The sequence below is a fragment of the Schistosoma haematobium genome, chromosome 1 (assembly GCF_000699445.3).
Source record: "Schistosoma haematobium chromosome 1, whole genome shotgun sequence".
Taxonomy (NCBI): Eukaryota; Metazoa; Platyhelminthes; class Trematoda; order Strigeidida; family Schistosomatidae; genus Schistosoma; species Schistosoma haematobium.
This window is the reverse complement of record NC_067196.1, coordinates 76642484-76668805: the sequence shown is the minus strand read 5'-3', so window position 1 is coordinate 76668805 and position 26322 is coordinate 76642484. Positions and strand designations below refer to the sequence as shown.

The window sequence follows — 26322 nt, the reverse complement described above, 5'->3', positions numbered from 1 at the left end:
ACAATATTCCATTTTGGTCATAATTTCCATGATCAGTTTCGGACAGGCTGATGCATTATCGAGATTAATCAACTCAAACCGAACAGCTGATGAGGATCGCATCCATGTGGCAGCATCATACTTAGCAGAAGTAAAACGGGTTATGTCGGATGCAATTGACGCCTTGCCAGTAATTGCGAATATGGTCCAGAACTTTACGCTATCGCATTAATGTCAATTGTTTGGAGGAGACCTAGTTATTCCAACCACCCTTAGATCACAATTATTGAATCAAATTCACTCACGTCACCTAAGAGTGCGGCGTATGAAGACACTGGCATGCGGCTATCTATAATGGTCATTAATGGATAAGGACATTGAAAACATCGTAGTGAAATGTCCGAAATGTGCTCAAGCTGCAAAACTGCCACCGAAAATACTGCCATTTTCATGGCTAAGTGCAAGAAAGCCATGGTTCCTTGTTCATGCTGATTTAGGTAGGTCATTAAATGATCGACCCTCTCCTACTATCATTGGCTTATTTACAAAGTAGCTAGAAATTTATTTGGTGCCTCATACCTCATTGACATCAACAATAATGGTGTTGATTTGGCCTATCTGGACGTTTAGTGTTCCGGAAACACTAGTTACGGATAATGGACCTCAGTTCACATTGGAAATCTTCTTGAACTTCCGGTTGAAGGACGAAACCTCATACTTTCGGCGGTCACCCTACCATCTCCAGTCAAACAACCAAACTGAGCGTTTTATTGATAGTTTAAAATGAGCTCTGATCAAGTCACAAGGGGAGTACACGACGAAAAAGGTCATTCGGAATTTCCGGGGAGCATACAGAATAACCCCGAATCCAGCCTTGACCGACAGTGTCTCACCTGCTGATAAAGAACCTCTTAGCTCGAACTTGCAACTAGATTATCTTATTGATGCAGTCAGCTTAGAGTATCAGGAGTGGCCACAACCCAGGAAGATAATCAAGTGAACGACGTTTTGCTCAGCGCCTTTAATTAAATCCAAGAAGCAAGAGGAAAAGACAATATGGTAAGCTAATCAGAAGTAGCATAACGAGAAGGTCAATAAATGACAGTAGGGACTGACCTGATGGACAAATGCTTTTTATTGTCTAAAAAATGCTTTAATTTCCTAATGGTTAGATATGTATACATATAAATGAATATTTGTTTGTTTTATTCAGTGGCCTAATATACTTTCTCCCTCTCTCTTGTGTTCTCATCCAAGTAGTCAGTTGTGAGGAAGATCAGCGCGTAGCACATTGTGTAACAGTATCAGTTTTCGGACACCACCCGTCACAACTGTGCCCTCTGGCTTATAACAATTTATTCAGAGAATATCAACCTGTATTCGTCTACGAATGAAAGTGATCTTCAGAGTTCTCTTAGCTAAAATATAAGCATTGGTGAAGCTTTGTAAGTTTACTTTGAAATTGGCATTTAAAAATGATAAACAAACATCTTGTAATTAAATTATCGTCAACGCTATCAGAAATCTCATAAATATTCAATGCATATAAAAACATTCTAATAATAAATGCGTCAAAGGAAAATATAGTTGATCATCAAAACAATTTCTATTATATTCTTAGCGATCAAGATTGTTTAGTTATACAATTTTTATTTTCTATTTTATTGTTCAAAGTATCTTCTTCAAAAGTACCTCCACAAAATGAAAAAAGTAATGGTCCATCTATTTAGTGTTATAATCATCCGTACCTGAAAACGCAACATAATTTATGTAATTATTAGAAATATGATAAAGGTAAATAATGATTCAAATAAATATACTGAAGCATTTAAGTAAGTAAGATTTATGTTAGTAGATTTGTGAGAAACGCTTTTCCATGATTGAGATCATGAGTCAACTGAAACTAGACCATCATGGAAAACCTGGAAGCAGTGGACGGCCGTTTCATCCTAGTATGGGACTACTCAGCAGTGCGCATCCAAGATCCCGCCGTTCCACGAGATTCCAACCCAGGACCTATCAGTCTCGCGTGCAAGCCCTTAATCACTAGGTCGAACAGTGTTAGTGTTTAACTTCAACCAATCGACGATTTGAATATATCGATACATAATAGCCTATAAATGATGAATAGACGAGTTATAACAAAATCATACTTTGTTATTTTTGGTTTTGAACTTAACCCGATGATTATTGATAGCGTTAATGGATATGCTTAAAAATGAATGATAACACGTTCGGTTGTGATATATACAGTTAAAACCATCCTACTTTAATCTAGCGGAAATAGGAAAACATGTATAGAAATGTATTTTTTTACTCATTCTATTTAATCTTAGCTGACATTTAGTTATACTTTCTTTTCGACTATTGCTGAATTTTCATCTTTACGAAATAATGTTCCAAATGTTCGACTGTTTTAAAGTTATGTCATCCTGAAAAAAGCATCTCTAATCCATATCAAATGAAGAACTATTGAAGAAATAACAAGTGGACGATACTTTAGTTCGAGTATGGAAGAAGTAAGCAATGAATGGTTACCACCGATGCACAGTATTGCCTGAGGAATTTGGATCTCACAACTAGCAAGTTATCCTTATGACAATAAACAGGTATCAAGTGACTGAATACCGTAAATTTGGTCTTCCATTTAAAGTAACCTACTAAATTATACTTACTTTTTATTAAAAACAGGCAATTAGTACAGTTCGTTGGAAAAACTATGTTTGATCGTTACCTTAAAAAGGAGATGATTCTCACCAAATTATTACATTTTAACTCTTTTCAAAATGAAACGGCAGAAAGGTATCTCATTAGAAACTTCTAGACCAAATGCAGTTAAAGATGTTGAAATACTCAAAAATTGTCAATAATAAAAGGTAACGTAACATTTGAATAAAACAACTAATGGTTAACTTAGCCAACGAATGTAACGATTATTAGATTTTATAAATAATATTAAGTATATCTACACATATTGCGTGGTAAAGTAAATTAAGTAACATTTTTTGACTTTAATATTTTTTTTTTCAGTTGATAAGCTTTATCAATGCGTAAACGCAGATAACCAACATCTTATCTCATGATCCAGACTGAATTGAACTTATTAAGTTGAGGAGTTTGTAATTAAGTAAAACAGCAGATTTATGGATTATTATATTGAGATCATGAATCGATGAATATTAGACCACTATTGAAAATCTGAAAGCACTAGACGGTTGTTTTGTCCTAGTATGGGACTCCTCAGTAGCGCGCATCCTTGGTTGCACACTCTGGATCCCAACCCAAGATTTTTAGTCTCGCGCGTGGTCGCTTGACCTCTAGACCATTGAGACAGCATCCAACGGTGTTAATGTCTTACTTATCATTATAAGATATTTTTCAGATTTTATTTTCGCTAAATGAATAATTTAGGCTTGATATTAGATAGTTTTTCTGAACAAAATCATTGATGTATGATTCGATAGGAATTCAGATCTCTCAACACAGAATTGTTATATCAAAATGTTCCGAAAATTACTTTTCTAGGACTGGAGAGTAATATCTGAACATATGAAATTTGGTTTTATAGCTTTCTACCAAATAGGATCAATAATGTGACTTCAGTATTCACAGTAAACAAAATTCAGAATTCTATAATATATATATATATATATATATATATATATATATATATATATATATATATAATGTGAGAAAACTTGCATATTTCTTCAATACAATCAATAATACTTACCTTATACGTTGACTAAGATTATTCCATTCTCTCAATAGTTTCATAAATCTCCGTAAATGTTTAGGTGATAGAAATATTAAACGTTTCAGTAAACGATCAAATTGATGAGGATCTCTTAATTGTTCTTCTGTAATATTTTCTTGTTCTATTGCTTGTCTAAGATCATCATCTTGAATATTGCTTAACCAATGATTTCGTAATAAATTATCTGATTGATAGGCATTAATATTGACAAAATTAATTGAAAATATACACAAGGTTATTAAAAAGGATAATCTCACATTAGAATAATTCGTTATGAACTTGTTCAACCTAAACAAAAAAAGAGAGAATATTTATATTATGTGAGATTAATAACCTATAGAAACTGGATTATATTGAGACATTAAAGTTGATTGATGTCTAGTAATTCTAAATCTTACAATTCAAGTGGTATGCCGGACAATTAAAAGCATTTTAGTACAAGATGAAAGTGAACTAAGTATAATGAGTGAATACGACAAATGTTTGCAAAATCTGGAAAGGTTTTACTAACTGATTACTAATTCACCCATTAATACTTAATGTGTTATTCGAAGGAATTAGCAATAATCTTATAGAGTTATTTGGTCAATACTGACTTGTAACAATTATCGTCTGTTCTAACTAATGAACACTTCTAAAGAAATCATTACTGTTTAAAAAATTTTGATCTCTATTTAATCAAACTTCTGAGTGTTTGTAATAAACTCTTGCTTTGTGATGAAATAAACAATTATTTTGACTGGAAATTTCTACAAGGAATCGTAGATTAAAAACTTACTTACTTACGCCTGTTACCCTTCGTGGAGGTCATCTGAGAGGTCCAAATCTTCTTGTTGATTCCGAGCTGTCCATGGTATTCCGTGATTCCCGTCAGATGTCGAGGTCTTCACAATCCAGTCGACCACCAGAATAAAGAGAAAGGGCGAAGGTAAGCAGCATTGCTCGACTTTGGTCCTCATTTGGAATGCATCTGTCAGCTGTTCTCCACAAATCACTTTGCAGTGTAGTCCGTCATATGAATTCTGTATGATGCTGACGATCTTCTCAGATACACCCGTGACGAAGTAGATTCCATAATGTCCTCCTATCCACAATGTCAAATACTTTCCCATAATTAAGGAAGTTGATGTACAGCGACGAGTTTCAGTGTATTAATTGTTCAACATTGATCAGTTGTGTTGCGATTCGATCGACATACTATCGATCCTTACGGAGTCTGGTCTGTTGAGCTCGGAGTTGGGCGTCTACTGAATCTTTTATCCGGTTCAGCAACACTCTGTTGAAGACTTTTCCTGGTACTGATAGTTGTGTAATCCCTTTGTAGTCCCCACATTTTCACAGATCTTTATTCTCTTGTTTCTTGATGAGGTATCCTTCTTGCCAATCCATCGGCACATGTTTTTTCTCCTAAATCTTCCTGAATAGAACCTGGAGCATATTTGCAGTTGCCTCTATGTCTGACCCTGACGCTTCTACTGGTATATTGTCAGGTCCTACTGCTTTCCAAAACTTGATTCTAAGGAGCTGACCTATTCAACAAATTCTGAAAGTGTTATGTTAATCTTTTCCTCTGTTTTTAAATCTAAATTAGTGGGTTGCTTTCTTTGTTCTTGACCGGCCTCTCTGGTTTGTGATATTTCCCTACCAGTTTCTTCGTTATTTCACACATTTGATCCATATTTCCTTCCCTTGCAGCATTTTTCGCTGTCGTTGACAGGTTTCCCTAAATTTCCGCTCATCATTTCTAATGTTTTCTTAACTTGTTTGCCTGCTCCAGTGAATTCAGCCTGTGCCTTAATTTTCTCTGTTCTTGTTCAACTGTAAGGCCTTGTAAGGCCTGAAACATTTTGATGAGACATATCATGAATTTGTTGAGTTTATCAGCATGTCGAAGTAAAGCTGTATTGAACCTCTGTAATTCTGTTTAGCCAATTGTCCATTGTATCTTCAGCCTCAGTTTGATCTTGGAAACTACCAGGTGGTGATCTGAAGATATGTCAGTTCCTCTCCTGGTTCCTACGTCTTCCATTAACCTTCTGAAATTTCTATTAATGCAAATATGATCGTTCTGATTCTGTGTAGTGTGATCTGGTGAGACTTATATAGCTTTGTGTATGCGTTTGCGTGCGAATATTATGCCTTCTATAACCATTTTGTCGAACGCACATAAATTTGCGAATCTGTCGCCATTCTCGTTCCTTCCTCTCAGTCAGTCCACGTCAGTCCACGTCTTCATACCGGATGTTGTCTATTCCGACTTCGGTGTTTTGACCTCCCATTAGGATGGTCAGGTTCTTTTCTGGGTACTTCGCCAAGATTGATTGCAGCCTCTCGTAGAACTAATCTTTATTGTCGTCGTTGCTATCATTGGTGGGTGCATAACGTTAGTTAACCTTCATTGTGATTCCCACCTTCTTTGTTTTGAATGATGCTTTGATTATCCTAGGTCCATGAGATTCTCACCCAATAAATGCATTACGTACTTCTTTGGACAGCATCAGAGAAACTCCCTGAGTGTTTGGAGAATTTTCTTCATCAGAACCAGAGTACAGCAGCATCTCTCTGGAATCTATCCTCTTCTGGTTCCCCATTTCCTCAGCTATTTGATCGATCCTCCCAGATTTCTACATTATCCAAAATTCCATGAACCTATATTAATCGTTTCTCTGGTTGTTAGAACGACATCACGCTCATGATTTTCGAAGAATTCCGGCTTTCACCATGAGGCATCATAATTATCCCCTCAACTCAGAGGACAAAGTTTAAATGATTTAATTTGTTTATTCTGATTAACGTTTTTGTTAACAAGGTTATTTTCTACTGAATGGGGTTGCTGACCCAATGCCCACTCATCCTCCTTTGTGTGGGCTTAGGATCGACAGTAACCCTAGAAGAGCTACAGGCGGAGATCATAGACTAAAATCCTAATTCGGTATCCAACTAAGAAAACGTTTTTCAATACGTAGTTTTATCAGTTTCAATTACAATTTCAAATTACCCAGGGACTTAATGGCAAACATTTTAATGACTCTCAGATTTGTATAATTTATTTAGTACACCATATCATCAGAAGTACCATTGAAAAAATAAACGACAACCATCCAGTCCTTACTCAACATCTAAATGTCAGCATACATTTAACCCCGATAAAGTTCCACAGCCAGAATATTCAAAACTTGCATCGAACATAATATCTTGGAGTCATCGAATTTAAATTTAGTAGTTCACACTTTCCAAGTTACATCACATGGTGATGTAGCGTTATCAATATCATCAGTGGGTTAATGTATCAATTCTGAAATAGGGCAGAAACCGGTAGTACTTAATTCTAATTGTTTTGGTATTTATTCAAGACTGACTCTGTTATGTAACATATTCAGATGACTAAACGATATTTAAAGTCTAAATTAAAATGTTGTAATAGATATATTTTAAACAAAATGATTCAGTGGACAATATTTATAAAGTATGAATGCTATGGAAAGTGTAGGATGTACGTGGTATATTACATTGAATGGCTACCAATCACTTTATGAATTAATGTATGGCTAATTGATATAATAGGTAAACACGGATATATACCTTCATATAACTATGAAATTGTACATGAACAAAAGACCCATAATTAGTCTTTCAAATAAGAACAAAACCACAGTTTCTTGTTAGATTTTTGTCTAGATTTTCGCCTGTCTAGACAATTTTCATCAAAAATAAAACCTTCAACTAAAAGCCGCTAAAATTTAGTCAGTGACTACTTTTTTATTGAATTTAACGTGATGATATGAGAAGTTTGACTGGGTTTTATTTATTTGTTAAACTAACAAGTTACTTAAAAGAAACTCAGTAGAAACCAAATGAAGATTTAAAAAACTTATTACTCTAGTAAAGCACTTCTTCAAAACATTAATTTGCACTAGTAAAATACGAAACGATTAACTTAGGGTTTAGAGGATAAGTTGTTGCATGCTATTTAATTTCCTAGGTTGAATAGGATTAGCTACATTTTAAGTACTAGTTTAAATGACTTGAAGTAGTAGACAGAGTGTATTAGAGCCCTTTTTTTCGAGGATTTTGAATACATATATTTTGTATGTGAAGCGAATGTAACAGAGCAAAGCAAAATGACACGTATGGAAGGTGGCTGGGATGCCAACTCCATTTTAGTCAAGCGTTACTCAATATTTATAGTCAGACAAAATTAAGCTACAGACATGTGATTAATGGAATAAGAAGGGCACACACATACGCTCATATAAAAACAGTCAAGACTGATAAGCGAATAATTGACAAGGTCAAAATATGAATCAAGTAGAATGAATAGAATGGAATGTGCGAAAACTAGAATAAGATATATGGGCTTAAAATAATGACTGACACTACATAGCTCCCTTGTAGAAAATAGCACATTTAAAAAATGTCTGTTTTCGAAAGTGACACTGAAGTGATGTGTAGTTAACGTTAACTGTGTGTAGCAAAAAAAATTGTACAACACTCGATAACGTACAGTGTCACATGAGGGGTGAGTGTATTATATGAAAATGTCATACTTATGCAAAAGAATACATGAATATCGAAAAGGCGCGGACAAAAATGGAAACGTTAACATGTGAATATGAGCAAATTAATGAGCTCATTAATTAGAGTGCGCATCTTTCCCCTGAAGATTGTTTCGATGACGAATGTCAACTGATAACATAAGTCAATCTTAAAAGTACGCAAAATCTCACTGGACCATCTACCTGAAAATAGTTATAATAGGGAATCAGAATTTAGGTAAATAGGTGTACATATTGTTTCCATTTAATTTCATTTCTACCAAACCTAAGTGTTCATTAGATTTTACCTCAGAATTTATAATGAAGTTGCATTCTTAATAAACGCATTTATAGTTATTTGTTAATCTAATAGTATATTTCATGAAATGCAAAATAAATGGTACAAGCAAGTATGAATTCCAATAATGTTCTGTTTATAGGATTAAAAACGTTCTTATTGAACTGATTTGTAAAATACAAGTCTCGGAAGTGTTACATATGAAGGGAACTTCTTTTAATAAGCATTTTAAAGTGATTATGACAAATATGCACTTTTTAGTGGCCCGTGGATCTGAGACCAAGAATATCGTAATGAATATTTGTTATCGCCTATCCTCGTATATAATCATCAACTTAAATCACGTTAGTCAATAACGGAATTAAATAAGTCAAATAACGAGAATGGACTTGTGAATATACATATTTTGTATATAAAGCGAATGGAATAGAGAGAAGAGAAACGACGCACAGTGGAGATGGCGGGTAAGCTAACTCCCCTTTAACCAAGCGTTAATCAATACTTATAGTTACACAAAAGTAAGTTACAGGCATGTGATGAGTAATGGGATAAGAAATGTGCACACCCCTACGCGCTCGTATAAAGACAGTCAAGATTGATAAGCGAATAAATAACAAGGTCAGAATGTGACTCAAGTAGAATGAATAGAATGGAATGTCCGAATGCTAGAATAAGGTATATGGGCTTAACATAATAACCGACACTACAACTTCATGCCACAGTACATATAGAATTTTGCAGACCATACACTCTTAAAACTAAACTTGACGAGATCTTAGCTTTAACTTCGGAAATTCGATCTGTTAATCACAAATCAAATACACATGAAGATATAAACATAGTTCTGTAGAACAATTGTAAGTTTGAGTGATCAATTTTTTTAGTTTTCAATATGCGTAAAATATAAACAACTATTTTCCATAGTTGAGATCATGAGTTCATTGAAGTTAGACCACCATAGAAAATCTGGAAGCACTGGACAATCGTTTCGTCCTATTGTGTGACGCTTCAGCAGTGCTCATACAAGATCTCACCTCACGATAGGTTCTGGGTTCTAATTTTGCGAGGTGAGATTGTGGGTCATGATCAAGTTAGTGGCTCTGCTAAGGAGTCTCACAGCAGGGTGAAGAAGCCGTCCAGTGCTTCCAGGTTTTCAATGGTGATCTAACATCAATCGGTTCATGATTTCAATTAGAAAAACTTAATAATCTACACAACCTCTACATCGATAAGTTTTTTGAAAGCCTATTTCATAACCTGTTAAATCATCTACAAACCATTTAATTTGGACCTTTTTTTAAGAAAACATTTCTTTATCTTACTATGTATCTAATAGAGACAATTAGGTCGGAAATAATAATAGTTATAATACAAGGAAATTTGTTGTGTGTTTTTCTTCTATCTATGTAGGATAATTACAAAATAACTTATTTTGTTACTTAGCTACAAAGAACATTGCCCTTTTTTTAGAAAAAATGCAGTAAAAAAATATAAAGACCTTCAATATGAAACAATAATAAGTTATAGAGTTCTTACGACATTTATTATTAAATTATTTTTATCGATAAAAAAACAATTACCAGTCATAATAATAATAACAATAATAGGAATAGTAATAATAGTATTTCAATACACGTTTGTCCTTAGGTAATTCATTGGTATAAACTGCTTACTTGTCACATGTTCTATATATACATATATATATACCTATAAAATATAAGGCATATTTCAAGTGAAATACTGATGATGTAATAGTTTTACGTCTGATAACATATAAATATATACATAGATATATCCATGTTTAATAATTATTGTCTTTCTATTACAATGACTTTAATAAGAGATTGTGGGTGGGTTTCTTTTTCTTTCTTTCTTTTTTTTAAGTCAAAATTTATTTTTATGTTGAATTTAAGAAGGAAAAAAATGACAAAATGTAAAAATGGATAAATAATTTTAATTTTAGAATTACAATCTAAAATATATAAATAAAGATTAAACAAACATTGTCCTATAATAGAACAAAATGACCGTCCAGTAATTCCTGGTTTTCTACGGTGGTTTAGCTTCAATGAACTCATGATTTCAAGTATTAGAAAATAGCTATTTTTATGTTTGTTACAAGTAGTCTTAATCAGTGAAATAGTTATCAAAAGTTTGAAAGTGACATGACTGATACACTTGTATGAATTAAATCATTAGGTTGAATATGATGTTTTTTATTGCAAATCGAAACCAATTAAATTTCAAGCATAGAGAATGAACTATGCATTTTTTTTCCTAGTTTAAAGTACTTCTTAATAATCTTAGTGAGAGTAAAATTTATGGATGACTTTTGAGTGACGCTAGACTGATCTTGAGAGTGTACACTTATTAACCAGGACCAAATGAGGGTTATGAACCTGTGTGAAGAATTATAATTATAATTTACAATTGATGATTAAGCTTAGGAATTAAATTTCGGGTTTTTATCACGAACTGATATCAACTATAATGCCAAAACTTTATTTATTCAAATGAATGAGTGAATTTCGAGTCAAAATCCAAGACCTGTTATCTTAAACGTGATTGGTTCGTCCATAAATTATAGTCTCGCCATAAAATCCAACGAAAATAGTTAATGGAATCGAATACAGAACATAAAACAAACATGATATAATTAAGCAATCTAGTCATAATTCAATTGTTTATACTTCCTCCACGTGTGGTAAAAGGCGTAAGTGATAAGGATTGAGAAATGGTTTTAGTTTTTTCAGAGAAGTTTGAAAACTAACGCTAGCTAGAAGTCGCCTTATGAATAGAATCGTAAATGATATAAACATTTAGCGCTTAAACAGTTTAGGATTAACGAGACATTGGTCATTAAACGTATGTATTGTCAAAGTGAAAATTCACAAAACCTTTTCTTCTAGTAAAGATCCTATCTTCAACACAATCTGTTAAGAATTTAGCCTTTTGTTGCTTAAACCATGCTCTCAAATTAAAGTACTTTTTAACATATGAGATGTTGAATAATTACTTTGTTGTATAAATTATTAAAAGTTATGAAATTTCATCTTTATGATTTTGAGAATGTTGTCTTATATCATCATTTCATCAACTTTTATCTGATTATACACAAACAATTGGTGAATATACTAAAACAATTCATCTCAAAAGTCATTTATCACTTGGTAAATAATCCAAACATATGCTAATATTCTCTAGAATGAATTAGTTTTTGCACAGGAAGTAACCTACTTTAAGACGTAAAGATTCATTTCTAAGCCATGCAACATCAATATGAATATAACACCTTGATTTTAAAAAAACAATGCAATTTATTTTAAACAATTAGTCCATTTGATAAATTTCGACAATGCAATGAGAAGACGAAATTTATAAAAAATTATGCATCCAGTTTCATTCGTTTCGATATAATTTTACACTTAAGATTAACAAGTTCATCTAACCTTTTAATAATTTATGTAAGGAGTCTTCTTTTCAAAAATTTAAAACAATTAGTCCCTTTGATAAATTTCGATAACGCATTATAGAGACAATTTAGTTGTTAAGATAATAACAGATATAGCAATTATAGAAAGATCCTCCATGTTACTTGATAAATAGTTACTTCATAATCTGAAAGTTTGTTAATATTTTTTCTAAATAAATCATGTAGATTTTATATACGTATGAGACAAATGAATAAATAACATAGAAAATTAAGATTGGTCATATACAAATCTCTTAGGTTCTAGTAAATATGGAAAAGATATAAGTTGATTTGAAATAAAAACACTCAGTTAATTAACAATAATACCAAGTGTCATAACTATCCCGTATGAACAGGTATAATATAAATATTTATGTAAAACTGTACTTAAGAACAAAGTTTCATAATTTACATCACGGATAGATTTTACTTTGGTAACCATAAGAATTTAGAAAGTATTGCTTAGCTGTTTCGTTATAGCACAGCACTTAACGGTAATATACATCCATAACTATACATAGGATCGGATAATGAACCTTCAGATTTAGCGGAAAGCGCTTAATCATTAGACCACCGAGATGTTGACTACGTCCTATTCGATAAGTTTTCATGAAATGCATAGTACGTCAGATCAATTAAATTGTTATGATAATGATCTGACTGACTCATTGATATTAATAAGACGTGACAATATTCAAAATTATAAACATAATCAACATTTCCTTCTAATTGAATGATATAATAAATTAATGAATGGGTATTAACAAGTACTGAACTCATGTTAACTGGAATTCACTGTTGAATACACAAAATCACTTAAAATATATTGTCTAACCTTGTTCAATAGTTATCTAACATTCATCAATACGATTGTATACATAAATACCACAAACTACAGAATGTTCATAATTGTTCACTATATTACTAGTTTCTACAATTATATATTTACCTTGATATCTAACTTTTATACATACATTAAACATTATAAACATTACCTTATATTTATCATTCTAATAATTGAGATTCATCAAAACATAATCTAATGATTTCAATATGTTTAACTTTGTTTTTTTGTTATGAACTAAAAGTCAAATTAGATGAATTCAATATTCATTAATTTCAATTGTATTCTTTCTATTAAGAGATGGTGGAGAAAACTTTGTAGTTCAAATGGATGATTTTGATGAGATTTTGTTCTCTAAACTAGATGGTTTGGTCGTGAACCAAACAAGCACAATCAATCTATTATACATAGAAATATCATTTATTATTATTTTCTTTTTACAAGTTACAACTTAAATTTATTCCGGAATAAATATAAATGGAATAAATGGAAAACGTTCCATTTAAACAATAATTAAGCTTTCTGTTTTTTTTTCCGAGATACTTAATTAGTTCAAACAATATTCAAGGGTGAAGTTATGTCATAAGTAAACATGTTGATGAAAATAATAATAATAATAATAATAATAATAAGAAGAAGAAGAAGAAGAAGAAATTATTTATTTATTGTTTTAATTATACAACTAATATAAACTCCGAAAAATAAACACTACTGGATATATTTCTAGTTATGATACATCATTTTATTGTGATCACTTAGTGATCTATGTTAGAAAGTCATTGAAAATTTGAAGTAATAAACGACTGTTTTGTTCTAAATTGAAACTCTTCATCAGTGTGCATTTATCAACCCACTGCTGTGAATCATACCTAACCCTTTCCGTCAACATACGAACGTTTAACTTCTAGACCGGTACTCAAGTGTGTGTTTTAAGTGGATTCTTCATAGTATCTTATATTATATCTTATTTATATGATTGAATAAATAATATACTGAATCTAATTATTGCTTGAATTTTCATGAGGATGATCGATAAACAAGATTATTGATAAAATATGATTGAACAGTATCACCAAAAAACTTATGAACTAACAATTAGCACACTGAATGTCAATATAATTTTATCTAAGAACTTAATTATTAAAACAAAAGGCACTAATAATTACAATTTAGAAAGAGAAAAAACAAAGATTCTGGCAGAATCTAGCTAGAATCTTAGTTTTTACTCTTTTCAAAATGATAAAAGGAACTATGTGTATGAGATTACAATTTAGTATTCGTTTCTCTCATATATTTCATTATATGTACGTTTTAATATTGTTTTTGATATAATTCTATGTGAAATATAATAACTATCTCAAATGACTAATTTCATCAGTTAAAATTTTTAATGATTTACATGTAGTTGAAGATAGGCATTAACACCGTTGGATGTCGACTCAGTGGTCTAGTGGTTAAGAGCTCGCGCGCTAGACTGATAGGTTCTGGGTTCCAATTTCGCGAAACGGTGTGGTCTTGGATGCGCACTGCTGAGTAGTCTCATACTAGGATGAAACGGCCGTCCAGGGCTTCCAGGTTTTCCATGGTAGTCTAGCTTCAATTGACTCATGATTTCAACTATTGAAATTACTAAAATCTCCACAAAACCCCTTAGGATAATGATTGACATAGTTGATTTTATTGATATATATTAAATATTGATCAGGAAATTAGTGGAAATTTTTATTTATGAAATACTCTTATTTATCACTAAGTGAATTTATCTATTAACTGTTTGGCACATTAGAGCAACAATTTGTGCTTCATTTTTTTATTCATTATTCTGAAAAATATTTTGTCAAGACTGAAAATGGCAGAGAAGATTTGTAGCTCAGATGAATGATTTTGATGGAATTTTTTTCTCTGAGCTATATGGTTTGGTCGTGGAGCTTTCATCGTTCTTCTGAACGACGTCACCAGCACAAACTTTAGGTAGAAGTGAAATATTCGAATTTCTCCACATACGGCTCACAGCTTGTCTGGTAGACCTCGATATTAATTGGTTGTTGTTGACCTTAAACCGGTCATTGTTTACTTCGTTATTTTGGTTGTATCTCCTATTTGTTTGATTTTTGTTCCTTTCGTTTGTGCATAATTTTCCTGATAGGTTGATCGATCCAATTTATCACTATTTTCTTGTTTGTTACATGCAAGTGCTTCTTCAGGAAACCCTGTGGATAACTCATTTCAATCAACATATTGTGTATGAGCTCTAGTTCATTGTTAATTGTATCGACTGAACATATCTTAATAACTCTATTTTCCAGACATTTGACTAAGTTTCTTTCATAATGAAAGGATAAAAAGCTTAAGAAATGTCTGTATTGACTTGATGACGAACTTTTTCTACACACACTTCTACTGATAGAACCGTTTTTTTTTTCTGTTTAACAAAACGTCAAGGAAATGTAGTTTATAATCTACTTTCTCTTCACATGTAATTAAGATAGTTGTTAAAGTCTTAATAATTCTTCTATTCCAATGTTCTGATCGAAAATAATGAAAGTGTCATCAACGTAACGACAGTGGAGAAGATTTGTAGCTCAGGTGGATGATTTTGGTGGAGTTTTGTTCTCTGAGCTGGATGGTTTGCAATGAAAATCAAACCAATGGAACGTACAACCAAAACAAAGAAGTAAACAATGATAGGTTTAAGTTCGACAAAAATCAATTAACATCGACGTGTACAGAACAAACTGTAAATCACATGTGGCGAAATTCGAATATTTCACTTATACCTAAAGTTTGTGCTGATGATGTCGCTCAGAAGAACGATGAAAGCGTCCCGACCAAACCATCTAGTTCAGTGAACAATACCTCATCAAAAACTGAAAATGGCTTCAGTGATTAAATGTTATACGCTAGTATTGTAACACTCATTATCGTATTTGCTTAAGTTTTTAATTGAAATGATCCTGCTATAATTACTGAAAATCTGTTAACTTTATTCATGATTTTGATTTTTATCATTAAACAACAATTTTAGATATTTCTCTTAAACTTTAGCGAGAATAAAGCTACTCAGTTAGTGAAAAACTTTGGCTCGACAATAACATGGTAACATGGCAACAAATTGATAATATTTTATCTAAAAAAATATTTGTATGTTTTATATTCTCTGAATTCGATAAATTGATATCGAAGTGTTTTTAGTTACTATGAATAAAAATTATCAGTGCTTAATTAAAAACAGATTGCTTTGATGATATTATCAAGAAATAAAAGCATAGTAATTGAGTAACATAGATCAGAGAATATTACATGCATTTAAGCATAAACTTATTATAATTTACAATTTACCATAGTTTAAAAACAACCTTTATAAAACAGTTATTTACTCAACTGACAATTATGTTTTTCATATTATTTTTCCAATTCTATTTAGTCTAATAATGCTAAGGTAATAGTTTTAATATTTACTTTGTTTTTATCAGAGGGGGTTTGTGGAGATTTTAGAAATTTCACACATTGAAATCATGAGTCAGTTGAAGCTAGACGAATATGGAAAACCTGAGAGCACTGGATGGCCGTTTCGTCCTAGTGTGAGACTCCTCAGCAGTGTGCATCCACGATCCCGCACCCCGCGAGATTGGAACCCAGAACCTATCAGTCTTGCGCCAGGCGCTTAACGAACTAGACCACTTCATTTTTTGAAATCATTATTTTCATGGAATTTTAGTATTATTAACAAAATTAATACAAAAAAAGATCACTGAATGATCCATTTTGAGATCAGTCGCTAATTCATCCGGTTTAATTGGATGGTTTAATTATGAAGACTTGAGAAAAACATTTTTTCATGAACTCACTTCTTAAGACAGATTGAGTTTTGGAAATATTGGAAAATAAACAATCTGTATGTTTTCAAACTCGATCACATTATTTGATGCTTTCAATGATCCGAATAAAGAATGAGATACTGAGCATGGTCAATGTTATTTGTCTTTGGTATATTAATCGACCTCTATATAGAAAATTCATTGGAAAAACTCAAACTACACGTCAAGAATATTTTCAAATCTATACCAAGTACTTTCTGTCGAACAGATAACTAAACATTACAATACCTCAATTTTAGACCATTGGATTTTCTCCGATAATAATTTAATTTCAATTTCAGCATTATTTATTCAATATATCTAAACTTTAAGTAAAGTCATACACTTCAGTTATCTCAGACCTATAAAAGCTATTATGAACCTTTGATATATTTTCAGTTGGATATTCAGGTTTCTTATTTTTCATAACTTTTTTACTATTAATTGTTGTTATTAGTAGTATTATAACAGTCACGATGACCAAGATAAACCAACATTTACTTTGTATTGATTTTTATATGAAATTCTAATCTATCGATTAGATTCCGTTACCTCAAAGTTTAAAATTTTTTGCCCTTCTTGTATGATTTTTTAACTTAACCGATGATGAACTTTGTTATTTCAGTGAAGACATAAGTGAAATCCGATATCTTCAATTTACAACAGTAACTAATTCAACCATAAAGTTTATACATATCCTCTGGAATACTGTTTAATTATACTGTCTAAAATATCACAATATTTATGGATTCACAAATGTAAAACCTGGAGAAGTTATCAAAAAATGTTGTTCAGCTAAATATTCTTAAATTGACATCCTGAACCGAACAATGTTAGACTACCATTGAAAACCTAAAAGAACTGGAGGGCCGTTTCGTTCCAGTATTGGACTACTCGGCAGTTCACATCCACAATCTCGTACGCGGGACTCTAACCAAGAACCTTCGGTTTCGCGCGATGCTTAACCTCCGAACCCGTGAACTGGCATTCGATGGTGTTAATGCTTGACTTTAATCAATCCCTCATAATGGTGAGTAAATTTCTCACACTCGACAAGACTGAATTCCACTGGTCATGGCTTCTCACTGGGACGTTGAGATCGTTCTTTACATGTTTTCACTCCTATTTTTTATTTTTTTTGTTCAGTGTATTCATTCTTTATTGTCATGTCATTCACCTGAATGACTAATACTGTCCTCATTTAATTGTTTATCAAAAAATCTCTCTCTCCCTTTCATCATATAAACACTACCACTTAAGAGTTTCAGATTTTTCTTCCAATCGAATAATTCAAATGTGTTTTGCTGAAATATAAATGTAAAACATGAATGAGACAGTATACCTTCATACTCAATACCTCTGAAAAGATAAACTCTTTATAAAACCTTTGGTGATTTCTTTTTTTGGTATGACTGAGTAACAGAATAAGAGCAAACTAGTTGATGTATTGTTTACACTCATTTGAGCATTTTAAACCGACAAATATTACTTGGCGTTTAGTTTATGTGTCGTACACTGACACTATGAGCTTATGAATAATAAGCTTATTCAGAAAAAGTAGCTTTTTATCAAATCCATTTTAGTATTACACTTCAAAGAAAATGTCTTACAAAACCTTTTTGTGGTGCAAAAATTCAGTAGTTAAACATGAACTCATCAATCCTTCATTTGCTTGCTTACTCTTCTTTACATAATTAATAAATAACTCTTAGTTTTAAGTGATATGTAAGTAGGCTGGAAGAAGACGACTTGAGTAACTAAATTTTATATTCTTTCTAACAATCCAAATTTAGTTTTCTCATTCATTCATCTAAAGGTATTTCAGTGGACATTTTAAAATTCGATGAACCATTTATTTTGCTAACAAACAGCTTCTAGTGAATTTTTCAGTATTTAAATTTCTCAATAAAGTTTACATTTAATGCAGAAAGTTGTTAAATTCTAATTTAAATCTCTATAAGGATAGTGCCTTATTTCAGGTACATAATATTATAGATGTACACAAATAGATCATAGTGATGCTATCAGAAAAATACATTAGTGTACCACAATTAATTATACGTAGTAGAAGCCTCTGCATCACCAGGCCTCAGTATACACAAAAGAAAAACCATCATCCTCAAATACAACACGGAAAACACCAACCCAATCACACCTGATGGAGAAGCTTTGGAAGATGTGGAATCTTTCACGTTCATAGCAAGCATAATCGATGAGCAAAGGGAACATTATGCAGGCGTGAAGTCGAGGATTAGCAGAGAAAGGGCTGCATTTCTACAAATGAAGAACATATGCAACTCAAAACAACTGTCAACCAACATCAAAATCAGAATCTTCAATACGAACGTCCACACAGTCCTACTGTACGGAGCTCAAACTTGATGGACTACTACAACGATCATCGAAAAGGTACAAGTGTTCATAAACAATTGTCTATACAAGATACTCAATGCACATTGTCGTCCCAATACCATCAGTAACAATCTACTGTGGAAGAGAACAAACCAGCTTCCATTTGAATAGGTAACCATGATAAGACTCTGAAAGTCGATAAGACATACAGTACGAAGATCATCAGACTGCAGCACGAAGCAAACACTAATATGGAACCCTGAAGGGAAACGAAATAAAGGAAGACCAAAGAACATATTGCGTCGGGAAATGGAAGGAAACATCAAAAGGATAAGTACCGACTGAAAGGGATTGTCCAGGACAAATTTGGATGGCGAATGCTGATATTCGGTGTATGCTCCTCCACTAGTGGTAACACGTGTAAGTAAGTAAGTAAATACGTACTCATTACACTCAAAACACATGATTCACGAAAATCAAATAATTTAATTAAAAAAACTTGAACCTGACTAAAATGGTAAAATTTGGTGTGAAATTTTCAAGTTCTCAACTTTAAACTTAATTCTTTTTCTAATTGACATTGTTTTAAATCAAATACAAAAGGAAACGACTGTCCATTTCTTTTCAGTTTGTTTAATGTTCTATTATTTATCTATTTATAATAGAAATCTAGTTCAAAATGTACAAATCTTTAAAAATTATACGATTACATTCCAATTATGTCTTTATATTAATGGTTAACTCCTAAAAATATTCAAAAAATGTTAAATATATATGAAGTTTATCAAATAGAAAGTGATCCAATAAAATATCAATAAAATTTGATGATAATCTTAATATTTTTTGAAATGACAAAATTTCAACATAGAAACAATTAAATTAGTAAGATGTTCATGATGAAATCTACCCTGAAGAAGTCCAGACAACTTAGATGGAAGAAACATTAGAATTATTTAAGTTTCAATAGCTAAGATTATTTCAAATATAATTTTCACATATAATTAATTCTCTATACTCGGTACTCAATTTCTGTCAAACTATTTGTTCTAATCTTGACGAATATTTGTATAAAATGTTTTATGTTAGATTTATCATGAATATAAATCTATAGACAATTCTGAATGGAACCATGATAACTATCAAATACTTTCCCATACTAAATTATGAATTCATTACCTAACATTAATTTGTAACAGAAACAAAAAATGATCAATTAATATCAATCATCAAATAAAACACTGATGAAATACAAAAAGAAAAACGAGGTGGGGGGTATAAGAATCATTTTGATTACTCTCTGACGTATATATTTTTTCTTATTTTCTTCTTTATCTAATATAATTTAATATTGATTAACATGCAAAAAATAACATGAGAATTATTTCAATATTGTCCCTGTCCGCCCCCTCAATATAAATTAAATGATGTATATATTCCTTTTTAACAGCTTGACAACTTATTCAATTATTCATGTTTAAACATATAAATACACAGAAAGATTAAAAAAAAGAAGAAATATCCAAGAGAACATTCCAGTTATTTACTTTTCTTATATATATATGGAAAAAATAATAATAAAATGCATAGTTCATTGAATTATTTATCTATGATCTTGTCATTAATAGTATATTACCAGGAGAATATATAAACATTATATATATATATATGTAGACGTTTACTAAATAATGACTTAGGAATACGTTAAATAATAATAATGAAATATCTAAAAATATCTACTACCTTTACTGTAATGGAAGATTTGTGAAATATATATATCAGTTATATATACAATTTATCAGTCTATTGTTATATATATATATATATATATATATATATATATATATATGAAATTAAACTGCTGATTTTGTCGCCGTTCCTTCTGTACATAAATTAATCGGTTAAGACTATAGGTTAACTTCTGTCTGAATATGAAAGTATATTCTTCATTTAATATGAATAACATTAAGAGATAAGATAATTACATAGATGATAAACAAATCATGAATTCATTAATTATTTAAATGAAATACTAAATCATCTACGTGGGAACCAATATATATATATATATATATATATATATATATATATATATACATCAAATATATATGTCGCTTTAATAATATAAACAAATGAAAAAAATCAGTGTTTAATTATATTTTTGATCCTTTTGGTCAATTTGTACAAAACAAAGACATCAAGATTAAGAGTGTAAAATAAATTTACATTCATCAGTTTTAATGCGGCTAAAAGTTATAATGAGATTAGAAATAAAAGTTAAGTAGGGACACAAAATCATTATAAAGTGAAAGGTGACTTAGAATTAAACATGAATTTGGATGCCGGCTCAGTGATCTAATTAGTTAAGAGCCTAGCGCGAGACTGATAGGTCCTGGGTTCGAATCCTGCGGGGCGGGGTCGTGAACGTGCACTGCTGAGTAGTCCCATACTAGGACGAAACGGTCGTCCAGTGCTTCCAGGTTTTCCATGATGGTCTAGCTTCAATTGACTCATGATCTCAACTGTTCAAAACTTATGTGTAAAGTAAGGGAGGATGAATATATGGAAACCAATAATTATTATGAAAATTATTAGTTTTATATTCAAAGTTTCACAGTATAAAGCAACTTTAATCAAATAACAATCAGGAAGAACTGAACAATTATTTTGTCCTGGAATAGAGTTGATTGGCAGAGTACACCCACTATCCCGTCAAAGATTGAAATCAAGAGTTTAAGTATAGAAGTAAGTGATTAATCTTTAGACTTATTTACTATTCAGTGGTTTATATTTTCACCTTCATGAGATTCGCAATAATGCTTGATAATCTTCGGTACTTAACTCAGTTTCTGAATGACTAGACTCCACCGGGCATGTTTGTCAACTAGGTTTTGTGAAACTACCTCTCAATGTTAGTCATTAGTAAAAACATAACTGGTTTTCAGTGATTGTTTAACAAAACTTAATCTGTAATATGAAACTGAATTAGATGGTCTTCACAACGCTCTATAATTACAATTTCATATTCGTCATATAAAACAATATGATCAAATGACTAATCAAAACTATTGAGCCCAAAATCAGTTGTAAATAAAGAAAAGAAAAGAAATGAGATTTCGCAATAGATGAAATTATCTGTGTTCATCTTTTTTCCACAAATCTTGTTATTCATGTTTTATTTAAAAAGTGGCCAATATTATAAGTAAACATTTAAAAACGTTGAAAATTTCTACAACACGATAGACTGTAATATCTGAATTCAATTTTAAATAGTTAATGGTTATCAAGTAAGTGAAATTGTAAGTTCGAATAGATACTTGAAGAAACATAAAATGAATTTGACACAAAAATCAGTAAATAAATATTTTGACAATGACATTTTTATTTGAATGACAATCGTAGAGATTAAACGACGTTTGTTTATAAATGTAAATATCTTGAGTGTTTAGAGACAATAGTTCTGGACTTATCTCTTGTAATAATTTGTACTCATCAGCAACCTCCAATAGTCCTGGTACGGCCGTGGGTCGGGACAGTCCGCTCTCCCTTTTGAAATGCTCTCACATGGCCACACGTATACAGCCACGGCTAGGGAAGTCCTACTCACTGCCTTCCCGCGGTGGAAGTGTTGTCTTCCCTGATTCCAAACCAATGGCTCACATGAGCTTAGGAATCCCAAGAAAAGAAATTGCACATGAACCCATTGTTGTTCACTGCATTTCCTGAAGTTGCTCCTCTGCTTTGTGGATTAGACCTTTAGGTCCAAGGCTCCATATATGGCCCCTTAAGAAAATCACCTGCTTCAGTTTGGGCACCCGGGGAGTTTCATAGCCATTACACGCATCAATGATAACTGCTATTGGCATCACTGTTATTGCGTGGTGCAAATATATTTTGTGCCCCCTTGTACCAATGTTTATGTGTTCAAATATACAAACAAATAAATAAATAACTCATCAGTAGGATGTGCTCATAGAATTCAATTATGTAACACATGTTTTCATTAAAATACGGATTACTACAATGTTATTTGATCTCTGACAAAAACCAACTAAATTAAGAAATTTATACATACTTTCTGTTCAATGTTAACTAATGTTATTTTGTTTGATCCTTAATGTTCATCCAAATTTATCATTTATTAAGAAAAATATAGTTTAAGACTGATGTGTGAAAATGTTAACAAAACTCAAAACTATATATATATATACAAGTTCGCATATACCTTTTCTGATAACAATGTACACAGTATAATCTAGAAAAAGAGACTTTTCTTCGTGTGGTTATTAGGTTTCCTTCAAATTAATTGTATATTTATTTAAATGAATAAACTATTTAATGTGCAAGTTACAACATTTTGTATTTAAATCTTGTTATTATGAATTATTAGGATCTTAAGGGGATACTCTTCAAAAATATTGATTTTATTTGGTAATACTCAAAAATAATGTTTTATTCGAAAAGTTTATATTTTAGTAATACACAAACTATCTAAACCATAATAAATTTTATTCATATGATTATTGTATGATAAATTAGTACTTTTTGTAAAACTTTTTTTATCAATTAAAATGTAAATCGGAGTAAATTTGTCAGCTAATGAACTCTGTTATTAGGGCTTAAAATTTCCACTTTAAATATGTATAAATGTAGTATCATAATGACACTGATGTTAATTAAACATTAAACTAATACTTCCCACGTTTTAAGAAAGATAAGTCAGAGGGAAATTAAATCATGTTAATAAATTATTTAACATAATTATATAAGACTTAAACCTTAAAGTTGTGAAAGTGAATCAGAGAGAAGTTGAAACAAATACTAAGAAATTTTAGATGGAGGGTGGCTTAATTTCGTGGATTGGTTGAAGTTAGGTATTAACACCATTGAATAGCGGTTCAGTGATCTAGAGGTTAAGCAATCACGCACGAATTCCGCGAGCGCGATCGTGGATATGCACTTCTGAGGAGTCCAGAAGTAGGACGAAACAGCCGTCCAATGCTCTCAGGTTTTCCATGGTGGTCTAGCTTCAATTGACTCATCAACTCAGCTACTAATTTTTAAATTGATTCCGACTCCAATTGACAGATCAGTGATTTAAACTAATTTCCAATTCAAAAGTCTTCTTAAACCATCTATTTTAACCGGTTACTAGCTTTAAGATGATTTACCTGATATCCTAGTGTGGAAAAGCGATCTTTAATACTAATCTGGTTAGTAGCATAATAATAACTCATATATGACAGTAACTCAGTATCTTATGGTATCATACATTATCTGAATTCGATGGTATAAACCAATGAATTTTAACTTCCTGACTTAAAAGTATCATGTTAGCTGTAGATCTTGGTGAATTAAAACGAAATCGGTCGAATAATTGTAAGTACTTATTAGTGTGAAGTTCAAAGATTAAAAAAACATCTTTCAGGTGCCAAATGATTTTAAGTATCATTTACAACAGATACGAGTTTATCATAAAAATAATTACAAAATAAATGAATATTAAGTAGTAAAGAAACTAGAAAAAAATAGCAATTATTATTGTTATAAATAGATAATTAAATAAATAACCAATATATATATTCAAATATCTTCATTATTCCTTGTTGAATAGATTGACACTAGTCAATTAACAAAACGTATTGATGTCAACAACTATCACTTACAATTATAACACGAATTTCAGCGAAGGGATCACTTTTCAACGAATTTATTATCAAGCTGTACAATCGTATATATATGAAAATTTTGTTTTTGTAAAAGTACTAATTCCGTGAGGAAATGTGAACACAGTTAATAAAAAGGTTACAATACTAGATTACGTAATATGAATAATAAAAATAGATTTAGTGAATATAATAAGATGATTAAAATGTTGTTTTTTTGTTATAATAGTTAAAGGTCATAGAGGTGTAAAAAATAAATAAGGTGATATGATGAGCATTCACGAATAAAACAATGAGAATATAAGACATAAGTAAAGGGGAGAATGCAGTAATAATAATAATAATAATTGGATAATCAAAATGCTTAAGACCAAGGTAACGATAACGATAAGACGTACTTCTTTTGTACGCATAGTTCTAGTTTAAACTCCTGGATGGTAAGAGCTTCGGCTATTTTTAAAAGTTGGATGCGATGAAATCTGGGTAGATTTGAACGAATCATATAAACAACCTTAAACTCATTTTTTGAATCTGTAGAATGGTTACAGTCGATTAGGTGTTCAAGTATAGAACTCTTAACTGCTTTCTTTTCCCCCTCATAGAACCAAGCTGGAATATGTTCCCGTATCCGAGTTGAAAGCGAGCGCTGGCTACGGCCAATGTACCTTGCTCCACAAGAGCAGGTGAACTGGTAGATGCGATTGTACAGCTTGATAATAAATTCGTTGAAAAGAGATCCCTTCGCTGAAATTCGTGTTTTGATTTTAATGTTTAAATGGGAACTATCTGTCACTTACAATTATTACATAATTCTGTTTAACTTCATTGATCACAAACTACATATCAACTAAAAGTTGTATCCACCAAGAGGTATAAATATGGTCCATTCACATACAATGCAACATTAAAAATTACATACGTTGAAAAAAGAAAACAAAATATGAAAAAATATATATACCATCACATAAACTTACATTATTCTTTTTTTCCAAACAAACATCTACTTGGTTATTCGGTTTATGAAATAAAAGAAAAAGTCTTTTTTCCTTTTTTTCTAAAGAAAAAAAAGAGAGCACAAATTCTTTTTTTGTTGTTGTCGTGCCTTTTGTTGATTACACTTGTGTTATTACTTGGTAATGTATGAAAATGATAGTCTGATTGAAAACTTTATTCTATTTATATCCAACTCTATTTACCATTTACTGTTTTTTTTTCTTCTATTAACATGAGATAGATAGATAGATATATGTCTATTAATAAACATAAAGAATGTAGAATGATTACATGTAGTCTTCACTGGGAAAAAATGTTTATACTCTAGCTAATAAAGGTATACCTATACGTCTATATTAAAATTAGACAATTTTCTTCTGATCTGAACATAATAAACCATTTTGATTGGATATAAACAGGAACAATATTATTATTATTGTTATTATTATTATTCTACTGTCCATCTATCATTATTTAGTTTTTATTAATTAGATAAAGAATACATAGAATAGAAATAATGTTATCATTATCTTTTCTCTCCATTATAATAATAAGTGTTTATAGTTTAAAGG

At 31.2% G+C, this 26322-nt stretch overlaps 1 protein-coding gene across 1 annotated transcript; it reads right to left on the bottom strand.

Annotated features, from left to right (window-relative positions):
- Positions 1–1566: 1566 nt before the first annotated feature.
- On the bottom strand, positions 1567–26065 carry MS3_00002148 (uncharacterized protein). Its single transcript, XM_035731175.2, has 3 exons — positions 25732–26065; positions 3713–4024; positions 1567–1727 (listed from the first exon to the last, which is right to left on the bottom strand). The coding sequence occupies exons 1-3, from the start codon at positions 25755–25757 to the stop codon at positions 1718–1720; spliced, it is 348 nt and encodes a 115-aa protein (XP_035588268.2). The 5' UTR covers positions 25758–26065; the 3' UTR covers positions 1567–1717.
- Between the last annotated feature and the right edge of the window lie 257 nt (positions 26066–26322).